The following is a 21710-nucleotide window of genomic DNA, read 5'->3' as shown; positions in this document are numbered from 1 at the left end:
TGGAAAGACCTGAAAATAGCTGTGCAGCGACGCTCCCCATCTAAGCTTACAGAGCTCGAGAGGATCTGCAGAGAAGAATGGGAGAAATACCCGAAATATAGGTGTGCCAAGCTTGTAGCTTCATACCCAAGAAGACTTGAGACTATAATCGCTGCCAAGGGTGTCTCAACCAAGTACTGAGTAGAGGGTGTGAATACTTATGTACATGCAATATTTCAGTTTTTTATTTTTAATAAATTTGCAAAAATTTCTAGAAAACCTTTTTCGCTTTGTCATTATGGGGTATTGCATGTAGATTGATGAGAAAAAAAAAGAATTTAATCCATTTTGGAAAAAGGCTGTAACATAACAAAATGTGGGGAAAGTGACGGGGTGTGAATACTTCCTGGATGCACTGTATATACCATACAAGAGTATCAATTTGCCTAATGTGCACTGAGCCACTGCTAAGACACGTTCAGCTTTGCAATGGAGTGATGATAATTGTGATGCAGACCCCTGTCTGATTAAGGGTACCAGAAATGCAAAGTAACACCAACTGTGGGTTTCTTTCGGGAAACAGCTATAAGCCTGATTACCACAGATCAGATAGACCTTTCCAGGCAGTACAGGTGGCTTAGTGAATGTTATCTTTACTGTCTGATTATAATGAGTAGTGTCTGCAGCAATTTCATGACTGGGGTCCTGTACACACAAAGAAACATCAGGCAGGGCATGCACATGCAGAGTAGGCCAAGTGGATGAACAGTTGTGAGCCGATGACTTAGTAGAAAATATAGGCTTAGAGCAGTTATACACAGTAAACCCTAAAAATGCCAATTGTATTTGCAAATTCCATGGAGCTGAACACACCCCAGCTACAATATGATAGGTGTATTCTGATTCAGTCATAGGCTTACATTCTGTATCATTATTGCAATTAGCAGGCATGGCCAGAAACTCTAAATGATATCGAAGCATTGCATTTACCACTGTTTCAAATTTGGATACCTTCCATAACACCGCATAGTTCAACCCACGTGGCCTGTAACCTTTCTTGAACTCAGACAAGAGAAATGAGATTATCTCTACCTCACTATCGGGTAGATCATTATGAATAAGCCCTGAGACATAATAGACTGGTAAGGCGTCAAATAGGTTAATATCGATCACCCTAAAGTCCGCTGCAGACAACAGTACTGGAACTACCATAGGTGATTGGAACAACTTAGGTAATTTCAAACAAATCCAACAATTCGTAAAATTACAAGAGGTGGCCCATTCTTTCTTCATAGTTAGAGCCAGATTTCCCCAACAGGTAACAAACCATCTTACACATATTAAAGGAGTTTCAACAGTCTGGATGGCAACTATGGAGTTAGCAATACCTTTACATATCTGTGATTGATGTCCTGGTGGCCAATCTGCATCTACACGGCATGTGGGTTTTACATCCTTTTGACACCAGACTGCAGACTGTTTTAAGTCCTCAGCTGTAAGTTGGTCTGTAACTAGCACTTTCCAGTGTTCTGTTCCACATGTAGTGACACGATAGTAATTATCGCTTATCCGTGACCAATAAACTTTGCCTACTTCGACCAAACTGAAACCAGAACTTCAACCAAACTTGTACCAGGGTGAACTGTAGGGTCAGTGGTTAGTAAACAGCTATCTCTATCATGCTTATCTCTCCTGTACAAAAAGACATTGAAGTCATCTTTACGTCTGGCAATTTGGCTATGGTGGGTGTGAAAGGTGTTGAATGAGGATGTAACGGGGGTCGTTGTTACCATATTGTTATCCTGCAGAGAATCAAATACCCATAACATGAGACCCACAATCATAACAGTTATTATTGCAAAACAACAAATCATTCCCCCGAGACTAAATCCAATTCTCATAAAAGGATGCTAGGGCCTGCTTTCAGGTACTGGCCTCATCGTTATAAAGTACCTCGATGGTGCCCTATTGTTATCAGGCTCCATTATATAAAGAATGTCCTTAGAGGCAAGTAGCAAGGTGATATGTATAATGAAACTCCTACCTTTGCTGTGAAGATTATGTTAAATGGTATGGACATTAAGGGGGGGGGGTCCTAATAATAGATATATTAGGAACGTACATATTAATTATACAACTCCTCATGCAAATTTTTTTTGAATTCTCAATTTGAAAACATCGACTGGAATGTAGTACGGACCTTTAATAATAAGTTTTGTGTCACCCACAAAGTTAAAAATGTATATTTCAAAATAATTCATCTTGTTTATCCAACCAATCAGACACTTAAAACATACAAACGCGACATTGATGTAAAATGTGTTTTTTGGAGCTCCTCATACACGTGCACATTTTTCCTTTGGATTTTACCTTCATGGCTGTTATATGTACATTGACTGCACATTCAAGACATCGTGGACAACAGACTACCATATCATACAATGTACCAGCAGTTTAATTACGGATTTCAATAAACTGTTATCAATACATTTAAACCAATTTATTGAGATGTTGCTATTCTTTAATAGTTTATTAATGCATTCAATATAAGATAAATATTTCCAGCCACTTTTCCATCTCACACAGGAAGCTGAGCTGAAAGAGGCGACAGATCGCCACCAACAGTGTGTTTGCCCACATGAAGAAAGCGTGATTTTAAAATGAAATTCTCTGGAAATGACGACTTTTTTGATCGTCCATGGTTGTCAAACAATTCAAGCAACTGGTAAACGACTGTTGATCTGAATCCAATTATTTTAACATGTTTTAGAAACCGAATATTGGAGCGTGTTGCAGTCACTGGCAGTGTATAGATGAGGTTTCACATGTCTCGAAACGGAAGGCAAACGTCTGCTCCACTCTAACTGGGTTTATTATGAGGTGCCAAGGGTCTCCTTCATGATCGATATTGTTTATAAGTGATTTTTTGACTTGAGAAGGTGATTTTTGGTGTTTTATCGGAGAGAGAAAACACAAGTGTGGCAGCGCTCCGGCAGCGCAGTCGCCAGACTGGGGCAGTTGAGTCTCTCTGGTTCTCACAGTGTGTTTATATCCCTGCCTGCGCTCCTTCCCCTCTATCAGCCTACTGGCTCTGTTGAGTTCGCGTCTCCGAACAGTAGAAGAAGAAAAAGACTAAAGACTAAATGGCAGAAGTCGCTCCCGCACCGGCAGCCGCCGCCGCTCCGGCGAAAGCGGCCAAGAAGAAAGCGCCCCGCCTCAAGAAGAGTGGCCCCAGCGTCGCGGAGCTCATCGTCAAAGCCGTGTCGGCGTCCAAGGAGAGAAGCGGCGTGTCTTTGGCAGCGCTGAAGAAGACTCTGGCTGCCGGCGGCTACGACGTAGAGAAGAACAAGGCTCGCGTCAAAGTGGCCGTCAAGAGCCTGGTAACCAAGGGCGCTCTGGTGCAGGTCAAAGGAACCGGCGCCTCGGGCTCCTTCAAAATCAATAAGAAAGCGGAAGACGCCAAGAAACCCGCCAAGAAAGCGGTAAAAGCAAAGAAAGCCGTGGCCAAGAAACCCGCAGCCGCCAAGAAGGCGGCAGCTAAGAAACCCGCAGCCGCCAAGAAGTCCCCGAAGAAGGCCAAGAAACCTGTGGCAGCCAAGAAGCCCAAGAGCCCTAAGAAGGCCGCCAAAAGCCCCAAGAAGGCGGTCAAAAAGCCCGCCACCCCCAAGAAGACCGCAGCTAAGAAGGCTGCTAAGCCCAAGACGGTCAAGCCGAAGGCGGCCAAGCCAAAGAAGGCGGCCGCCAAGAAGAAGTAGATGGAGACGTCGTCTTGATAAAACACCTCCAAAGGCTCTTTTAAGAGCCAACCACAATCGCAATGAAAGAGCATTTCGCAACAACCCAACCTCACCTATAAACGTCTTGATGCATCTTCTAGAATAGATCATCCAGCTAAGAACGTTACACAAACTTAAACCGATTCATCTTGGATGCAATGTTTATCGACAGTTTACCTACAAACGATGACTGAAATGGATTGTTACGACTTCATCGTTCGTCACAAACTTTATTACTCTGAAATGACACAAAACACCTCAGTTTTCCAGTGGCTGGTTAGACCAGACACAGCATTTGACTGGAAGACAGCTTTGTTTTTTTTTGGGGGGGGGGCATGACAGTATAGCCACAAGTTTATGTTGTTAATTTTTTATATCCTATAGCTGTAGTTGATTTAGTGACGTCACTGTTGGTGTTGTAACTGCTGCAGACTGACATGCCATGTTTAAAATACATAATGCCATTTTTACAACAAGTTTTAAAGTAACAAAACCATTAAGCTGTACAAGCATATTTTCAGAGGAATGATGTCACTTGTTTCTTTTGTTTGTTTGTTTTTTCTATTATTTATTTATTTTCTTTCTTTTTGTATGAGTTGTTTTCTCGTTTTCATAATCCCTAGTAGATTTGTTTTGTTATTTTTTATTCAGTCATTTCTTACTGTACCATTTTGTGGAATACCTGTCTGCTATATTTGTACATTTCAATATTTTGCAATAAAGTTTATTAAAAAAAAAAGACTGGCATGGCATAATGCAACAGGCAGTGACAGATTGAATAATAAGCAATCAATAGATCAAGATTCTGCTAATGATTGGCTATTGTAAATGGCTTGGGTTAAAAGCGCCCATTAAATGAGAATATAAAAACAGTTTAACACAATTTTTCATAAAATCGTTCCTTGCACGTTGAAAAATAGAAGATTATTGAACCCGTATAGCAGTTACTTATGGATGAGTCACACGCCTGTTTTTTTATACATAAAAAATAGCTCCTGCTTGTTGAACGTGATACCTTTTTTCTTTTTCTCATAACCACCTTAATTTTTTTGTTTACTTTAAAACAATATCTACTACTAGTATATATACATATATGTTTTTTTTGTTACTAAAAAATTAGTTGTGTTAGCTCAGCTCTATGAGGCCTACAGGCCATAAATAGCAAATAGAAGTTCAAAACTTGTAATGTTCACAAGAACTTAAGTTTATATTGATCTAAAAAAAACATTAGGTGACAATATATGTATTATTATGGATTTGTAATCAGCTATAATGGAGCGGTCATTTTGGACCAGGAACACAAAATTAATATGAAAGGCGCAACAGGAAGCCTACTCTAGTCCAAGGAGTCACGCGACACGGCGCATGCGCAGTCAGCTGACAGTATTTGACCAATCTTACAAGAGGACCAGCACAGTAAAACTTGCATCAATTGTGTACAAATACAGCGTCTGAGCATAGCCGCCATCATTACTCTTGTAGAATTCCGAGTTTAGCGTCATGCCTGAACCCGCCAAGTCAGCGCCCAAAAAGGGCTCCAAGAAAGCCGTGACCAAAGCCGCCGGCAAGGGAGGAAAGAAGCGAAGAAAGACCAGGAAGGAGAGCTACGCCATCTACGTGTACAAGGTCCTGAAGCAGGTGCACCCCGATACCGGCATCTCCTCCAAGGCCATGGGCATCATGAACTCTTTCGTTAACGACATCTTCGAGCGCATCGCCGGTGAGGCTTCTCGCCTGGCGCATTACAACAAGCGCTCCACCATCACCTCAAGGGAGATCCAGACCGCCGTCCGCCTGCTGCTCCCCGGGGAGCTGGCCAAGCACGCCGTGTCTGAGGGCACCAAGGCCGTCACCAAGTACACCAGCTCCAAGTAATCTGCCCATTGGCCCAAACAAACGGCTCTTTTAAGAGCCACGCACAACCTCACCAGAGAGCTGTTCTGTTATCAGTGATACCTCCATGTGCTGTGACGTCCAACACCGGAACAATTTAATTCTCACACAACTAGAAATAAGTTAGCTGTGCTTGATTTGTTAGCTGTTCATGGATACAAGCGAAACTTGCTCCATATTGAATAGTCCGATCCCTCTAGTGATCTATGAAGCCTCCACATTCTCATTTCCCCCATGCATGCATCAAAGGGAAATTCGATCAGTTACGAATTCGAGTCTGGTCTTTTTTGTCACATCTAAAAATAGTTACATTTTTTGCAAGTTTATTGAGTGATAGTTTAATTACTCAATGTGTATTTATCTTTTGATAATTGTAAGTAAACCTTTGAAGTCTTCCAACAAATCTATGGACATGTGTACAAATGTTCCTCCATTGTCACCAGTCAACCTGAGCTTTGTTAAAGGATCAGTTTAACGTTTTTTTTTACTCATATTTTTCTTCAAAATCTTTAAAACCTTGTTTTCTTACCAATCTTATTAAATTTAGGGGTAATGTGTGTACCTATTTGATTTTTCACTGCCAGTCATTGGGGAGACAATCGGTTATAATAAACATACTTATCAATCAAAATTCTAAACTATAACCTATATATAATCTACTATTATACTAAATCTATATCTTTAGTATTTTATTCTTCAACCAATAATTCAATAATCTATACATATATTAATGTGAGATGGTTTTAATTTTTCATTTGCTTCTGTTTCAGACTTGGTTGGGTTATGAGAAACTGACGTGAGGAGGCGCCCTTTAGTTTGAATATGCCGCGGGTTTTTCAAAGCGACTCTGCTCCAATAAGGATCTGTCAGAGAGCACGTGTTCCTGGCCAAGACCAATCAGCGTGTGGCTGGACTCCGGCTCTGGCTATATAACCACGGCGTTTGCAGCGTGCCAGTAAGTCTTTAGTAAGGAGAAGTGAGACTTTCGTCTACTATGGCTAGAACAAAGCAGACCGCCCGTAAGTCCACCGGTGGCAAAGCCCCCAGGAAGCAGCTCGCTACCAAGGCCGCCCGTAAAAGCGCCCCGGCCACCGGCGGTGTGAAGAAGCCTCACCGCTACAGGCCCGGTACCGTCGCTCTCCGAGAGATCCGTCGCTACCAGAAATCCACGGAGCTGCTGATACGTAAGCTGCCCTTCCAGCGGCTGGTGAGGGAAATTGCCCAGGATTTCAAAACTGACCTGCGCTTCCAGAGCTCCGCTGTCATGGCCCTTCAGGAGGCCAGCGAGGCTTACCTGGTCGGTCTTTTCGAGGACACCAACCTGTGCGCCATACACGCCAAGAGGGTCACCATCATGCCCAAGGACATTCAGTTGGCTCGCCGCATCCGCGGAGAGCGTGCTTAAGCCCCGTCACCTGACAACCCACAACGGCTCTTTTAAGAGCCACACACCTGTCACTTAAGAGCGTTTGTCCACATCCTGCTGTTCAATATCAGCCTTATTTATATACATCACTCTAAATCTTCCCGTCAGCCTAGAAACACAGGAAGCCTCCAGTCAACGTAGAATATTTTTATCGAAATTGCGCTGCGCCCTAGAAAACCCATCCACTGAGGATGCACAAGCCAGTGCATCTTTAATCCCGGTCCCGAGGCCGGACAAATGGGGAGGGTTGCGTCAGGAAGGGCATCCGGCGTAAAATATTTGCCAAATCAAATATGCGGATCATAAATAAGACTTACATACCGGATCGGTCGAGGCCCGGTTTACCAACGACCGCCACCGGTACTGTTAACCAGCAGGGTGTCGGTGGAATCTATGCTACTGTTAGGAGAAGGAGAGGGGGAAAGCATGTCCAGAGGCAGCTAGAGAGGAGGAAGGGTAGGCATGTGGAGGTGAGAGTTGGAACTTTGAATGTTGGCACTATGGCTGCTAAAGGGAGAGAGCTGGCTGACATGATGGAAAGAAGAAAGGTAGGCATACTGTGTGTGCAAGAGACCAAGTGGAAGGGGAGTAAGGCCAGGAGTATCGGAGGTGGCTTCAAACTCTTCTACCATGGTGTGAATGGGAGGAGTAATGGGGTAGGGGTAATTCTGAAGGAAGATTATGTCAAGAGCGTGTTGGAGGTGAAGAGAGTGTCAGACAGAGTGATGAGTATGAAGCTGGAAATTGAAGGTTTATTGCTGAATGTTATCAGCGCATATGCCCCGCAAGTTGGGTGTGAGATGGATGAAAAAGAAGAATTCTGGAGTGAGTTGGACGACATGGTGGAGAGGGTACCCAAGGAGGAGAGAGTGGTGATTGGAGCGGACTTCGATGGACATGTTGGTGAAGGGAACAGAGGTGATGAGGAGGTGATGGGAAGGTATGGAGTCAAGAAGAGAAATGTGGAAGGACAGATGGTGGTCGATTTTGCGAAAAGGATGGAAATGGCTGTGGTGAATACATATTTCAAGAAGAGGGAGGAACACAGGGTGACGTACAAGAGTGGAGGAAAATGCACACAGGTGGACTATATCTTATGTAGAAGGCGCCATCTAAAAGGGATTGGAGACTGCAAGATGGGGACAGGGGAGAACGTAGCTAGGCAGCATCGGATGGTGGTCTGTAGGATGACTTTGGAGACCAAGAAGAGGAAGCGAGTGAAGACACAGCCGAAGATGAAATGGTGGAAGTTGAGGAAGGAAGACTGTTGTGTGGAGTTCAGGCAGGAGTTAAGACAGGCACTGGGTGGTAGTGAAGAGTTGCCAGATGGCTGGACAACCACTGCGGAAATAGTGAGGGAGACAGCTAGGAAGGTACTTGGTGTGTCATCAGGACAGCGGAAGGAAGACAAGGAGACTTGGTGGTGGAATGAGGAAGTACAGCAAATTATACAGAAGAAAAGGTTGGCAAAGAAGAAGTGGGATAGTAAGAGAGATGAAGAAAGTAGACAGGAGGACAAGGAGATGCAGCGTAAAGCAAAAAGAGAGGTGGCAAAGGAAAAGGAAAAGGCGTATGGTGAGCTGTATGACAGGGTAGACACTAAGGAAGGACAAAAGGACTTGTACCGATTGGCTAGATAGAGGGACCAAGCTGCAAAGGATGTGCAGCAAGTTAGGGCGATCAAGGATAGAGATGGAAATGTGCTGACAAGCGAGGAGAGTGTGCTAAGAAGGTGGAAGGAATACTTTGAGGGGCTGATGAATGAAGAAAATGAGAGAGAGAGAATGTTCGATGATGTAGGGATAGTGAATCAGGAAGTTCAGTGGATTAACAAGGAGGAAGTGAGGGCAGCTATGAAGAGGATGAAGATTGGAAAGGCAGTTGGTCCTGATGACATACCTGTGGAGGCATGGAGATGTTTAGGAGAGATGGCAGTGGAGTTTTTAACTAGATTGTTTAACACAATCCTGGAAAGTGAGAGGGTGCCTGAGGAGTGGAGAAGAAGCATACTGGTACCGATTTTCAAGAACAAGGGCGATGTGCAGAACTGCAGCAACTAAAGAGGTATAAAGTTGATCAGCCACAGCATGAAGATTTGGGAAAGAGTAATAGAAGCGAGGTTAAGAGGAGAGGTGATGATCAGCGAGCAGCAGTATGGTTTCATGCCACGAAAGAGCACCACAGATGTGATGTTTGCTTTGAGAATGTTGATTGAGAAGTATAGAGAAGGCCAGAAAGAGTTGCATTGTATCTTTGTAGATTTAGAGAAAGCTTATGACAGAGTGCTGAGAGAGGAGGTGTGGTATCGTATGAGGAAGTCAGGAGTTGCAGAGAAGTATGTAGGAGTGGTGCAGGATACGTATGAGGCAAGTGTGACAATGGTGAGGTGTGCGGTTGGAATGACAGATGGGTTCAAGGTGGAGGTCGGATTACATCAAGGATCGGCTCTGAGCCCTTTCTTGTTTGACATGGTGATGGACAGGTTGACGGACAAGATCAGGCAAGAGTCTTCATGGACGATGATGTTCGCGGATGACATTGTGATCTGTAGCGAGAGAAGGGTGCAGGTTGAGGAGAGCCTGGAGAGGTGGAGGTATGCACTGGAGAGAAGAGGAATGAAAGTCAGTAGGAGCGAGATGGAATACCTATGTGTGAATGAGAGAGAGGACAGTGGAATGGTCAGGGTGCAAGGAGTGGAGGTGACAAAGGCATTTGAGTTTAAATACTTGGGGTCAACTGTCCAAAGTAACGGGGAGTACAGTAGAGAGGTGAAAAAGAGAGTGCAGGCAGGGTGGAGTGGGTGGGGGAGAGTGTCAGGAGTGATTTGCGACAGAAGGGTACCAGCAAGAGTTAAAGGGAAAGTTTACAAGATGATTGTGAGACCAGCTATGTTATATGGTTTGGAGACAGTGGCACAGACGAAAAGACAGGAGGTGGAGCTGGAGGTGGCAGAGATGAAGATGCTAAGATTTTCACTAGGAGTGACGAAGAAGGACAGGATTTGGAACGATTATATTAGAGGGACCGCTCAGGTTGGACGGTTTGGAGACAAAGCAAGAGAGGCAAGATTGAGATGGTTTGGACATGTGTGGAGGAGAGATGCTGAGTATATTGGGAGAAGGATGCTGAATATGGAGCTGCCAGGGAAGAGGAAGGCCAAAGAGGAGGTTTATAGATGTGGTGAGGGGAGACATGCAGGTGGCTGGTGTGACAGAGGAAGACGCAGAAGACAGGAAGAAATGGAAACGGATGATCCGCTGTGGCGACCCCTAACGGGAGCAGCCGAAAGTAGTAGTAGTAGCAATGCGCCCTAGACAAAACATTAGAGGTGTTTACAGAGATGTCACTTTTTTGATTTGGTTCCTGTGTTTTTGGGCACATAAACGATATTGGCGGGAAGATACTCGAGAGGCCGAGTCTGTTAGAGTGACGTTTTAACACCACCAGCTCTGATTGGTCTAAACGTTAAGAGCTCGTTTAACAGATTCTCTAACCCTCATTGACGAAGAGCTCGCGCCATTTCATCAGTTGAATACTCTTCGCTGATTGGACCGTGTTTTATCTCCGCGTAGCTCCGTCTTTAAATACCGCCTGCTGACTGGTCGCGACTTTAGCTTTCAGCGTTTAACCGAACGAAGAGAATCAAACATGAGCGGCAGAGGAAAGACCGGTGGAAAGGCGAGGGCCAAGGCCAAGACCCGATCCTCCCGTGCCGGGCTCCAGTTCCCTGTGGGCCGTGTTCACAGACTCCTCCGCAAGGGCAACTATGCCGAGCGTGTCGGTGCCGGAGCCCCGGTCTACCTGGCGGCTGTGTTGGAGTATCTGACCGCTGAGATTCTGGAGCTGGCTGGAAACGCGGCCCGGGACAACAAGAAGACCCGCATCATCCCCCGTCACCTGCAGCTGGCCGTCCGCAACGACGAGGAGCTCAACAAGCTGCTGGGCGGAGTGACCATCGCTCAGGGCGGCGTGCTGCCCAACATCCAGGCGGTCCTGCTGCCCAAGAAGACCGACAAGCCCGCCAAGAAGTAGATCCACATACAGCCTTCAGCCCAACACAACAAAGGCTCTTTTAAGAGCCACACTAATCTGATAGAAAGCAGTGCTCCTGTTTCCATGCCATGTTGCTACCATTTCACATACTGGCGACTGTTCTTATTCAACTAGAAGAGAATCTGGGAAAAACGCTGACTTTAACCAACTTATCGCAAACTATTCTATTTAAACGTTGCAACCACTTTTATCGAAAAAAATATTTAACTACTTTCAAGTGTCATCACATTTAAGATGTAAATGACAGGTGATTAAAAGGATTTATTAGTTTGTAATTGAGACGTTTTTAAAATGGTAGGTTTGATCACAATCTATCAACCCTTCCAATTCTTATGTCGCTAAGTAGTAAATTTCTCTCGAATGTGTCCAGATGAACTAATTCAGCCTTAACTTACCGTCACTTTCCATGCCTAACATCACTAACGTCTTACAAAACAAAATCAATAGTATGATCAGTCAGTCAAAGCAGAACTCATCTGTTCTCAGTCAAAAAGCTTACTGGTTTATAAAGATATCTTTCTCAAAGTAAAACATGAATAAGGCTTCCATTTTTATTTAACCAGTTAGGATGGCACGGTGAATATGACAATGTGCCACAAACCGATCTATCACAAATGTAACTGTTATATATGATCAAATTATTTACAATCGTAAGGAAGTCTCTTGAGGAGGTGGGCGGCTCTTAAAAGAGCCTTTGTGTGGGTTTGGTTTCTCAGTTTAACCGCCGAAGCCGTACAGGGTGCGTCCCTGTCTCTTCAGGGCGTACACCACGTCCATGGCGGTGACGGTCTTTCTCTTGGCGTGTTCAGTGTAGGTGACGGCATCACGAATCACGTTCTCCAAGAACACCTTCAGAACACCGCGGGTCTCCTCGTAGATCAGACCCGAGATACGCTTCACTCCGCCGCGGCGAGCCAGGCGGCGGATGGCGGGCTTGGTGATTCCCTGGATGTTATCGCGAAGGACTTTGCGGTGGCGCTTGGCGCCTCCTTTACCCAAACCTTTACCTCCTTTACCACGGCCACTCATCTTTACACTGGACTGCTCACCGATGAACACGACAAACTGAACACGTCGCTGTAAGGGTCCGTATACTTAAACCTCATCTGCGGACGTGATAGAGGCGGAGAGCCTCGTGATTTGATCCGGTGTAGCCCCGCCCGCCCCCTTCAGGAAATCAATACGCTGGTGACGATGTGAACGGCCCCATTGTATTTCAAACTACATCGATAGATTCATTCATTAAACTGAAATAAAAACTTATTTTAGAATTGCTCTTTAAATAAATGCTGCCTTTCCTTAACATTCCCTTCTTTCCCTCCCTATATTCTTGTTATAATAATAATAATAATAAAAAACACTTTCTTCTTCTTTACCAAGTGGCAAATAATCCGCTTCACCCACAGAAGACCGAAACACAGCAGGCTGCTGATGTGGAGATGGCAAAGTCAGCGCATCAGGCCAAAGAAGTGAAATCAGACATTTTCCTCCAACCACCTTTTAAAACCCAGCAACGATTTCAACCAGAGAGTGTTTATATCAAAAGTTGGGTAGTATTTGATCCAGATGAATTAGTGAAAGTCACGTCCAAAGCTGAATTCTGCTTGGCCTATGACTATTTGCTCACACCACCACCGCTTTTGTTTTGGAAGACATTAGTAATGTTAGGCATGGAAAGTGATTGTGAGCTGTTAGTAAGGCGACTCAGTTCATCTGGACACAACATTTATTGAGAGACTTTTATGACGTTACTTGGAGACATATAAATACTCATGAGCCCCTGAAACGAGATCCAGGCAGTGGCTGCAAGAAAAAAAGTGATAAGATCGTCTGAAGGTGTTAGAACAGGGCAATGCTACTGACAAAAATGTGTACCATAGATTATAACCAGGGGAAGCGACAACTATTTAGTTTATAATTGAGTTTTATTGGTTTGGATAAGTTTGTTGTGGTAGTTTTTGGATGTTTTTGTGTTTGTGTTGTACTGCTGTGGGCTGGGGAATAGGGCATTTCGTTTCATTTCATGTACACAAGTGCATGAAGTGAAAAGACAAAGTGAGTGTTCCTGATGGTTTACCTAAGATAAATAAACAGGATGTGCCATCGGGGTCTATTGTTAGTATGATTAACTCAGTGACCCATAACATCTCTAAGTTTCTGGCATCTATTCTTAAACGGTTGGTAGGCAGTAATGAACATCACATTCAGAACACGTGTTTGTGGATAAGGTGAGGGACATCATTTTATGGAGGATGAAACAATGGTCTCGTATGATGTTACGTCTCTTCATGTACGTCCCTGTTGATGAAGCACCTGGTTTTTACACCTCTGCCCATCTGTGGTTTATATCTTAAATGTGATGACACATTTACATTATTCAGGCTTAAATGGTTAGAAAAAAACAACACAAAGTGGTTGCAACATTTATATAGAACAATTGTCTTAAGTTGAAGTCAGCGCCCCCCCAAGGTTCTATTTGAAGCTGAATGAGAGAACAGTCGCCAGTTTGTGATCTGCTGTGAAATGGAAACAGGAGCACTGCTTTCTATCAGATTAGTGTGGCTCTTAAAAGAGCCTTTGTTGTGTTGGGCTGAAGGCTGTACGTGGATTTACTTCTTGTTGGGCTTGTCGGTCTTCTTGGGCAGCAGGACCGCCTGGATGTTGGGCAGCACGCCGCCCTGAGCGATGGTCACTCCGCCCAGCAGCTTGTTGAGCTCCTCGTCGTTGCGGACGGCCAGCTGCAGGTGACGGGGGATGATGCGGGTCTTCTTGTTGTCCCGGGCCGCGTTTCCAGCCAGCTCCAGAATCTCAGCGGTCAGATACTCCAACACAGCCGCCAGGTAGACCGGGGCTCCGGCACCGACACGCTCGGCATAGTTGCCCTTGCGGAGGAGTCTGTGAACACGGCCCACAGGGAACTGGAGCCCGGCACGGGAGGATCGGGTCTTGGCCTTGGCCCTCGCCTTTCCACCGGTCTTTCCTCTGCCGCTCATGTTTGATTCTCTTCGTTCAGTGAAACGCTGAAAGCTAAAGTCGCGACCAGTCAGCAGGCGGTATTTAAAGACGGAGCTACGCGGAGATAAAACACGGTCCAATCAGCGAAGAGTATTCAACTGATGAAATTGGCGCGAGGTCTTCGCCAATGAGCTTTAGACTGTTAAAAAGAGCTCATAACGTTTGGACCAATCAGAGCTGGTGGTGTTAAAACGTCACTCTAACAAATTCGGCCTCTCGAGTATCTTCCCGCCAATATCGTTTGTGTCCCAAAACACAAGAACCAAATCAAAAGGTAACATCTCTGTAAACACCTCTAGTGTTTTGTCCAGGGCGCAGTGTAATGTCGTTAAAAATATTCTACGTTGACTGGAGGCTTCCTGTCTATCTAGGCTGACGGGAACATGAAAAGTCATGTATATAAATAAGGCTGATATTGAACAGCAGGATGTGGACAAACGCTCTTAAGTGACATGTGTGTGGCTCTTAAAAGAGCCGTTGTGGGTTGTCAGGTGACGGGGCTTAAGCACGCTCTCCGCGGATGCGGCGAGCCAACTGAATGTCCTTGGGCATGATGGTGACCCTCTTGGCGTGTATGGCGCACAGGTTGGTGTCCTCGAACAGACCGACCAGGTAAGCCTCGCTGGCCTCCTGAAGGGCCATGACAGCGGAGCTCTGGAAGCGCAGGTCAGTTTTGAAATCCTGGGCAATTTCCCTCACCAGCCGCTGGAAGGGCAGCTTACGTATCAGCAGCTCCGTGGATTTCTGGTAGCGACGGATCTCTCGGAGAGCGACGGTACCGGGCCTGTAGCGGTGAGGCTTCTTCACACCGCCGGTAGCCGGGGCGCTTTTACGGGCGGCCTTGGTAGCGAGCTGCTTCCTGGGGGCTTTGCCACCGGTGGACTTACGGGCGGTCTGCTTTGTTCTAGCCATAGTAGACGAAAGTCTCACTTCTCCTTACTAAAGACTTACTGGCACGCTGCCAACGCCGTGGTTATATAGCCAGAGCCGGAGTCCAGCCACACGCTGATTGGTCTTAGCCAGGAACACGTGCTGTCTGACTGATCCTTATTGGAGCAGAGTCGCTTTGAAAAACCCGCGGAATATTCAAACTAAAGGACGCCTCCTCACGTCAGCTTCTCATAACCCAACCAAGTCTGAAACAAGCAAATGAAAAATTAAAACCATCTCACATTAATATATGTATAGATCATTAAATTGTTGGTTGAAGAATAAAATTCTAAAAATATAGATTTAGTATAGTAGTAGATTATATATAGGTTATAGTTTAGAATATGGATTGATCAGTATGTTTATTATAACCGATTGTCTCCCCAATGACTGGCAATGAAAAATCAAATAGGCACACACATTTCCCCTAAATTTAATAAGACTGGTAAGAAAACAAGGTTTTAAAGATTTTGAAGATAAATATGAGTAAAAAAAAAACTTTAAACTTATCCTTAAACAAAGCTCAGGTTGACTGGTGACAATGAACATTTATACACATGTCCATATACACTGCTCAAAAAAATAAAGGGAACACCTAAAAACACAATATAGACCTCGATGAATGAAATATTTCAGCTGAAAATCTTTATTTATTAGACAGAGGAATGTGTTTAGAGCAAAATAACCTAAGAATGATCAATGGAAATCAAAATCATTAGCCCATTAAGGTCTGGATTCAGAATCATACTCAAAATCAAAGTGGAAAATGAGAACATAGGCTGATCCAACTTCTGTGGAAATTCTTCAAGACGATTCAAAATGAGGCTCAGTAGTGTGTGTGGCCTCCACGTGCCTGTATGCACTCCCTACAACGTCTGGGCATGCTCCTGATGAGACGACGGATGGTCTCCTTAGGGATCTCCTCCCAGACCTGGATCAGGGCATCGGTCAACTCCTGGACAGTCTGTGGTGCGACATCGCGTTGGCGGATGGTACGAGACATGATGTCCCAGAGGTGCTCGATTGGACTCAGGTCTGGGGAATGTGCAGGCCAGTCCATAGCATCAATGCCCTTGACATACAGGAACTGCTGACACACTCTGGCCACATGAGGACGAGCATTGTCATGCATTAGCAGGAACCCAGGGCCCACTGCACCAGCATATGGTCTGACAATGGGTCTGAGGATCTCATCCCGGTACCTAATGGCAGTCATGGTACCTCTGGCTAGCACGTAGAGGTCTGTGCGGCCCTCCAAGGATATGCCTCCCCAGACCATCAATGACCCACCACCAAACCGGTCATGCTGGAGGATGTTGCAGGCAGCAGAATGTTCTCCACAGCATCTCCAGACTCTCTCACGTCTGTCACATGTGTTCAGTGTGAACCTGCTCTCATCTGTGAAGAGCACAGGGCGCCAATGGCGAATCTGCCAACCAAGATGTTCTCTGGCAAAGGTCAATCGGGCTGCACGGTGTTGGGCTGTGAGCACAGGCCCCAATTGTGGACGTTGGGCCCTCATACCACCCTCATGCATTCTGTTTCTCACTGTTTGAGCAGAAACCTGCACATTAGTGGCCTGTTGAAGGTCGTTTTGTAGGGCTCCGGCAGTGCTCCTCCTGTTCCTCCTTGCACAAAGGACCAGATAGCGGTCCTGCTGCGGGGTTGTTGTCCTCCTGCGGCCCCCTCCACGTCTCCTGGTGTACTGGCCTGTCTCCTGGTACCTCCTCCATGCTCTGGACACTGTGCTGGGAGACACATCAAATCTTCTTGCCACAGCACGCATTGATGTGCCATCCTGGATGAGCTGCACTACCTGAGCAACTTCTGTAGGTTGCAGATAGCGCCTCATGCCACCTCTAGTGGTGAGGGCACTAGCAAAATGAAAAACTAACCAAAGATCGACCAGAAAAGATGAGGACAGGCAAGTGGTCTGTGGCCACCACCTGCAAATCCATTCCTTGTATAGGGTTGTCTTGCAAATTGTCTAATTTCCACCTGGTGGAAATTGGTGGAAATTAGACAATTTACCAACAGGTGAAATTGATTCACAAATCAGTGTTGCTTCCTAACTAGACAGGTTGATATCTCAAAAGTGTGATTGCCTTGGTGCTACATTGCATTGCTTATGTGTTCTTTATTTTTTTGAGCAGTGTATTTGTTTAAGATTTCAAAGGTTTACTTAATAATTATCAAAAAATTAAACACACGTTGAGTAATTCAACCATCACCCAATAAACTTGCAAAAAAATGTAACATTAAGAATTTTTCATGTGAGTCTAATAAACTAAGACCAGAATCGTTTTGATGGTAACTGATCGGACTTCCCTTTGATGCATGCAATGAGGGAAATGAGAATGTGGAGGCTTCATAGATCACTAGAGGGATCTGACTACCCAATTTCGCTTGTATACATGAACAGCTAACAAATCAAGCCCAGCCAACTTTTATTTCTATAGCTGTGTGATAATTAAGTTGTTCCGGTGTTGGACGTCACAGCACATGATAAAGTATCACTGATAACAGAACAGCTCTCTGGTGAGGTTGTGCGTGGCTCTTAAAAGAGCCGTTTGTTTGGGCCAATGGGCAGATTACTTGGAGCTGGTGTACTTGGTGACGGCCTTGGTGCCCTCAGACACGGCGTGCTTGGCCAGCTCCCCGGGGAGCAGCAGGCGGACGGCGGTCTGGATCTCCCTTGAGGTGATGGTGGAGCGCTTGTTGTAATGCGCCAGGCGAGAAGCCTCACCGGCGATGCGCTCGAAGATGTCGTTAACGAAAGAGTTCATGATGCCCATGGCCTTGGAGGAGATGCCGGTATCGGGGTGCACCTGCTTCAGGACCTTGTACACGTAGATGGCGTAGCTCTCCTTCCTGGTCTTTCTTCGCTTCTTTCCTCCCTTGCCGGCGGCTTTGGTCACGGCTTTCTTGGAGCCCTTTTTGGGCGCTGACTTGGCGGGTTCAGGCATGACGCTACACTCGTAATTCTACAAGAGTAATGGTGGCGGCTTTGCTCAGATGCTGTATTTCTACACATTTGATGCAAATTATACTGTGCTGGTTCTCGTGTAAGATTGGTCAAATACTGTCAGCTGACTGCGCATGCGCCGTGTCGCGCGACTCCTTGGACTAGAGTAGTCTTCCTGTTGTTCCTTTCATATTAATTTTGTGTTCCCGGTCCAAAATGACCGCTCCATTATAGCTGATTACAAATCCATAATAATGCATATATTATCACCTAATGTTTCTTTTAGATCAATATAAACTTAAGTTCTTGTGAATATTACAAGTTTTGAACTTCTATTTGCTATTTATGGCCTGTAGGCCTCATAGAGCTGAGCTAATACAACTAATTTTTTAGTAAAAAAAAACATATATACTAGTAGTAGATATTGTTTTAAAGTAAACAAAAAATTTAAGGTGGTTATGAGAAAAAGAAAAAAGGTATCACGTTCAGCAAGCAGGAGCTATTTTTTATGTATAAAAAAGCAGGCGTGTGACTCATCCATAAGTAACGGCTATACGGGTTCAATAATCTTCTATTTTTCAACGTGTAAGGAACGATTTTATGAATAATTGTGTTAAACTGTTTTTATATTCTCATTTAATGGGCGCTTTTAACCCAAGCCATTTACAATAGCCAATCATTAGCAGATTCTTGATCTATTGATTGCTTATTTGTCAATCTGTCACTGCCTGTTGCATTATGGCGTGCCAGTCTTTTTTTTTAATAAACTTTATTGCAAAATATTGAAATGTACAAATATAGCAGACATGTATTCAACAAAATTGTAGTGAAAATGACTGAATACATAATTACAAAACAAATCTACTAGGGATTATGAAAACGAGAAAACAACTCATACAAAAAAGAAACAAAATAAATAAATAATAGAAAAAACAAACAAACAAAAGAAACAAGTGACATCATTCCTCTGAAAATATCCTTGTACAGCTTAATGGTTTTGTTACTTTAAAACTTGCTGTAAAAATGTCATTATGTATTTTAAACAGGGCATGTCAGTCTGCAGCAGTTACAACACCAACAATGACGTCACTAAATCAACTACAGCTATAGGATATAGAGAATTGACAAACTTGTGGCTATACTGTCATGCCCCCCCCCCCCCCCCAAAACAAAGCTGTCTTCTAGTCAACTGCTGTGTGTGGTCTAACCAACCACTGGAGAACTGAGGTGTTTTGTGTCATTTCAGAGTAATAAAGTTTGTAACGAACGATGAAGTCGTAACAATCCATTTCAGTCATCGTTTGTAGGTAAACTGTCGATAAACATTGCATCCAAGATGAATCGGTTTAAGTTTGTGTAACGTTCTTAGCTGGATGATCTATTCTAGAAGATGCATCAAGACGTTTATAGGTGAGGTTGGGTTGTTGCGAAATGCTCTTTCATTGCGATTGTGGTTGGCTCTTAAAAGAGCCTTTGGAGGTGTTTTATCAAGACGACGTGTCCATCTACTTCTTCTTGGCGGCCGCCTTCTTTGGTTTGGCCGCCTTCGGCTTGACCGTCTTGGGCTTAGCAGCCTTCTTAGCTGCGGTCTTCTTGGGGGTGGCGGGCTTTTTGACCGCCTTCTTGGGGCTTTTGGCGGCCTTCTTGGGGCTCTTGGGCTTCTTGGCTGCCACAGGTTTCTTGGCCTTCTTCGGGGACTTCTTGGCGGCTGCGGGTTTCTTAGCTGACGCCTTCTTGGCGGCTGCGGGTTTCTTGGCCACAGCTTTCTTTGCTTTTACCGCTTTCTTGGCGGGTTTCTTGGCGTCTTCCGCTTTCTTATTGATTTTGAAGGAGCCCGAGGCGCCGGTTCCTTTGACCTGCACCAGAGCGCCCTTGGTTACCAGGCTCTTGACGGCCACTTTGACGCGGGCCTTGTTCTTCTCCACGTCGTAGCCGTCGGCAGCCAGAGTCTTCTTCAGCGCTGCCAAAGACACGCCGCTTCTCTCCTTGGAGGCCGACACGGCTTTGACGATGAGCTCCGCGACGCTGGGGCCACTCTTCTTGAGGCGGGGCGCTTTCTTCTTGGCCGCTTTTGCCGGAGCGGCGGCGGCTGCCGGTGCGGGAGCGACTTCTGCCATTTAGTCTTTAGTCTTCTTCTTCTTCTACTGTTCGGAGACGCGAACTCAACAGAGCCAGTAGGCTGATAGAGGGGAAGGAGCGCAGGCAGGGATATAAACACACTGTGAGAACCAGAGAGACTCAACTGCCCCAGTCTGGCGTCTGCGCTGCCGGAGCGCTGCCACACTTGTGTTTTCTCTCTCCGATAAAACACCAAAAATCACCTTCTCAAGTCAAACAATCACTTATAAACAATATCGATCATGAAGGAGACCCTTGGCACCTCATAATAAACCAAGTTAGAGTGGAGCAGACGTTTGCCTTCCGTTTCGAGACATGTGAAACCTCATCTATACACTGCCAGTGACTGCAACACGCTCCAATATTCGGTTTCTAAAACCTTTTAAAAGAATTGGATTCAGATCAACAGTCGTTTACCAGTTGCTTGAATTGTTGGACAACCATGGACGATCAAAAAAGTCGTCATTTCTAGAGAATTTCATTTTAAAATCACGCTTTCTTCATGTGGGCAAACACACTCTTGGTGGCGATCTGTCGCCTCTTTCAGCTCAGCTTCCTGTGTGAGATGGAAAAGTGGCTGGAAATATTTATCTTATATTGAATGCATTAATAAACTACTACAGAATAGCAACATCTCATAAATTGGTTTAAATATATTGATAACAGTTTATTGAAATCCGTAATTAAACTGCTGGTACATTGTATTATATGGTAGTCTGTTGTCCACGATGTCTTGAATGTGCAGTCAATGTACATATAACAGCCATGAAGGTAAAATCCAAAGGAAAAATGTGCACGTGTATGAGGAGCTCCAAAAAACACACATTTTACATCAATGTCGCGTTTGTATTTTTTAAGTGTCTGATTGGTTGGATAAACAAGATGAATTATTTTGAAATATACATCTTTAACTTTGTGGGTGACACAAAACTTATCATTAAAGGTCCGTACTACATTCCAGTCGATGTTTTCAAATTGAGAATTCAAAAAAAATTTGCATGAGGAGTTGTATAATTAATAAGTACGTTCCAAATATATATATTATTAGGATCCCCCCCTTAATTTCCATACCATTTAACATAATCTTCACAGCAAAGGTAGGAGTTTCATTATACATATCACCTTGCTACCTGCCTCTAAGGTTATTCTTTATATAATGGAGCCTGATAACAATAGGGCACCATCGAGGTACTTTATAACGATGAGGCCAGTACCTGAAAGCAGGCCCTAGCATCCTTTCAAGAGAATTGGATTTAGTCTCGGGGGAATGATTTGTTGTTTTGCAATAATAACTGTTATGATTGTCGGTCCCATGTTATGGGTATTTGATTCTCTGCATGATAACAATATGGTAACAACGACCCCCGTTACATCCTCATTCAACACCTTTCACACCCACCATAGCCAAATTGCCAGACGTAAAGATGACTTCCATGTCTTTTTGTACAGGAGAGATACACGTGATAGAGATCTCATCTCTACAGCTGCCATCACGGCCACGGCGAGACGCTTAGAAGATGTTGGACGCGTAGGAACTGGAAATAGGATGGCGTTG

General features: G+C 44.7%; 8 protein-coding genes across 8 annotated transcripts; 4 read left to right on the top strand and 4 right to left on the bottom strand.

The window, feature by feature from the left end:
- The first annotated feature begins 3080 nt into the window (after window positions 1–3080).
- Window positions 3081–4360, top strand: LOC130110011 (histone H1-like). The gene has a single exon (XM_056276983.1). The coding sequence runs from the start codon at window positions 3123–3125 to the stop codon at window positions 3732–3734; it is 612 nt and encodes a 203-aa protein (XP_056132958.1). The 5' UTR covers window positions 3081–3122; the 3' UTR covers window positions 3735–4360.
- An 888-nt stretch (window positions 4361–5248) lies between these two features.
- On the top strand, window positions 5249–5677 carry LOC130110016 (histone H2B 1/2-like). The gene has a single exon (XM_056276987.1). The coding sequence runs from the start codon at window positions 5256–5258 to the stop codon at window positions 5628–5630; it is 375 nt and encodes a 124-aa protein (XP_056132962.1). The 5' UTR covers window positions 5249–5255; the 3' UTR covers window positions 5631–5677.
- Window positions 5678–6642: 965 nt separating this feature from the next.
- LOC130109141 (histone H3) lies at window positions 6643–7053 on the top strand. The gene has a single exon (XM_056275894.1). It carries the CDS (start codon window positions 6643–6645, stop codon window positions 7051–7053), a length of 411 nt encoding a protein of 136 aa, XP_056131869.1.
- Window positions 7054–10710: 3657 nt separating this feature from the next.
- On the top strand, window positions 10711–11162 carry LOC130110061 (histone H2A-like). Its single transcript, XM_056277041.1, has one exon. The coding sequence runs from the start codon at window positions 10723–10725 to the stop codon at window positions 11104–11106; it is 384 nt and encodes a 127-aa protein (XP_056133016.1). The 5' UTR covers window positions 10711–10722; the 3' UTR covers window positions 11107–11162.
- A 673-nt stretch (window positions 11163–11835) lies between these two features.
- On the bottom strand, window positions 11836–15072 carry LOC130110093 (histone H3-like). Its single transcript, XM_056277074.1, has 2 exons — window positions 14722–15072; window positions 11836–12168 (listed from the first exon to the last, which is right to left on the bottom strand). Exons 1-2 carry the CDS (start codon window positions 15052–15054, stop codon window positions 11845–11847), a joined length of 657 nt encoding a protein of 218 aa, XP_056133049.1. The 5' UTR covers window positions 15055–15072; the 3' UTR covers window positions 11836–11844.
- Window positions 13428–14136, bottom strand: LOC130110064 (histone H2A-like). Its single transcript, XM_056277044.1, has one exon. It carries the CDS (start codon window positions 14118–14120, stop codon window positions 13737–13739), a length of 384 nt encoding a protein of 127 aa, XP_056133019.1. The 5' UTR covers window positions 14121–14136; the 3' UTR covers window positions 13428–13736.
- Window positions 15073–17613: 2541 nt separating the features above from the next.
- LOC130110067 (histone H2B 1/2-like) lies at window positions 17614–18075 on the bottom strand. The gene has a single exon (XM_056277046.1). The coding sequence runs from the start codon at window positions 18036–18038 to the stop codon at window positions 17664–17666; it is 375 nt and encodes a 124-aa protein (XP_056133021.1). The 5' UTR covers window positions 18039–18075; the 3' UTR covers window positions 17614–17663.
- Window positions 18076–19468: 1393 nt separating this feature from the next.
- Window positions 19469–20154, bottom strand: LOC130110045 (histone H1-like). Its single transcript, XM_056277022.1, has one exon. The coding sequence runs from the start codon at window positions 20152–20154 to the stop codon at window positions 19543–19545; it is 612 nt and encodes a 203-aa protein (XP_056132997.1). The 3' UTR covers window positions 19469–19542.
- Window positions 20155–21710: the final 1556 nt, after the last annotated feature.

The sequence above is a fragment of the Lampris incognitus genome, chromosome 3, assembly GCF_029633865.1.
Source record: "Lampris incognitus isolate fLamInc1 chromosome 3, fLamInc1.hap2, whole genome shotgun sequence".
NCBI classification, from domain to species: domain Eukaryota; kingdom Metazoa; phylum Chordata; class Actinopteri; order Lampriformes; family Lampridae; genus Lampris; species Lampris incognitus.
Note: the sequence above shows the minus strand (reverse complement) of the source record. Positions and strands in the feature narration are given on the sequence as shown.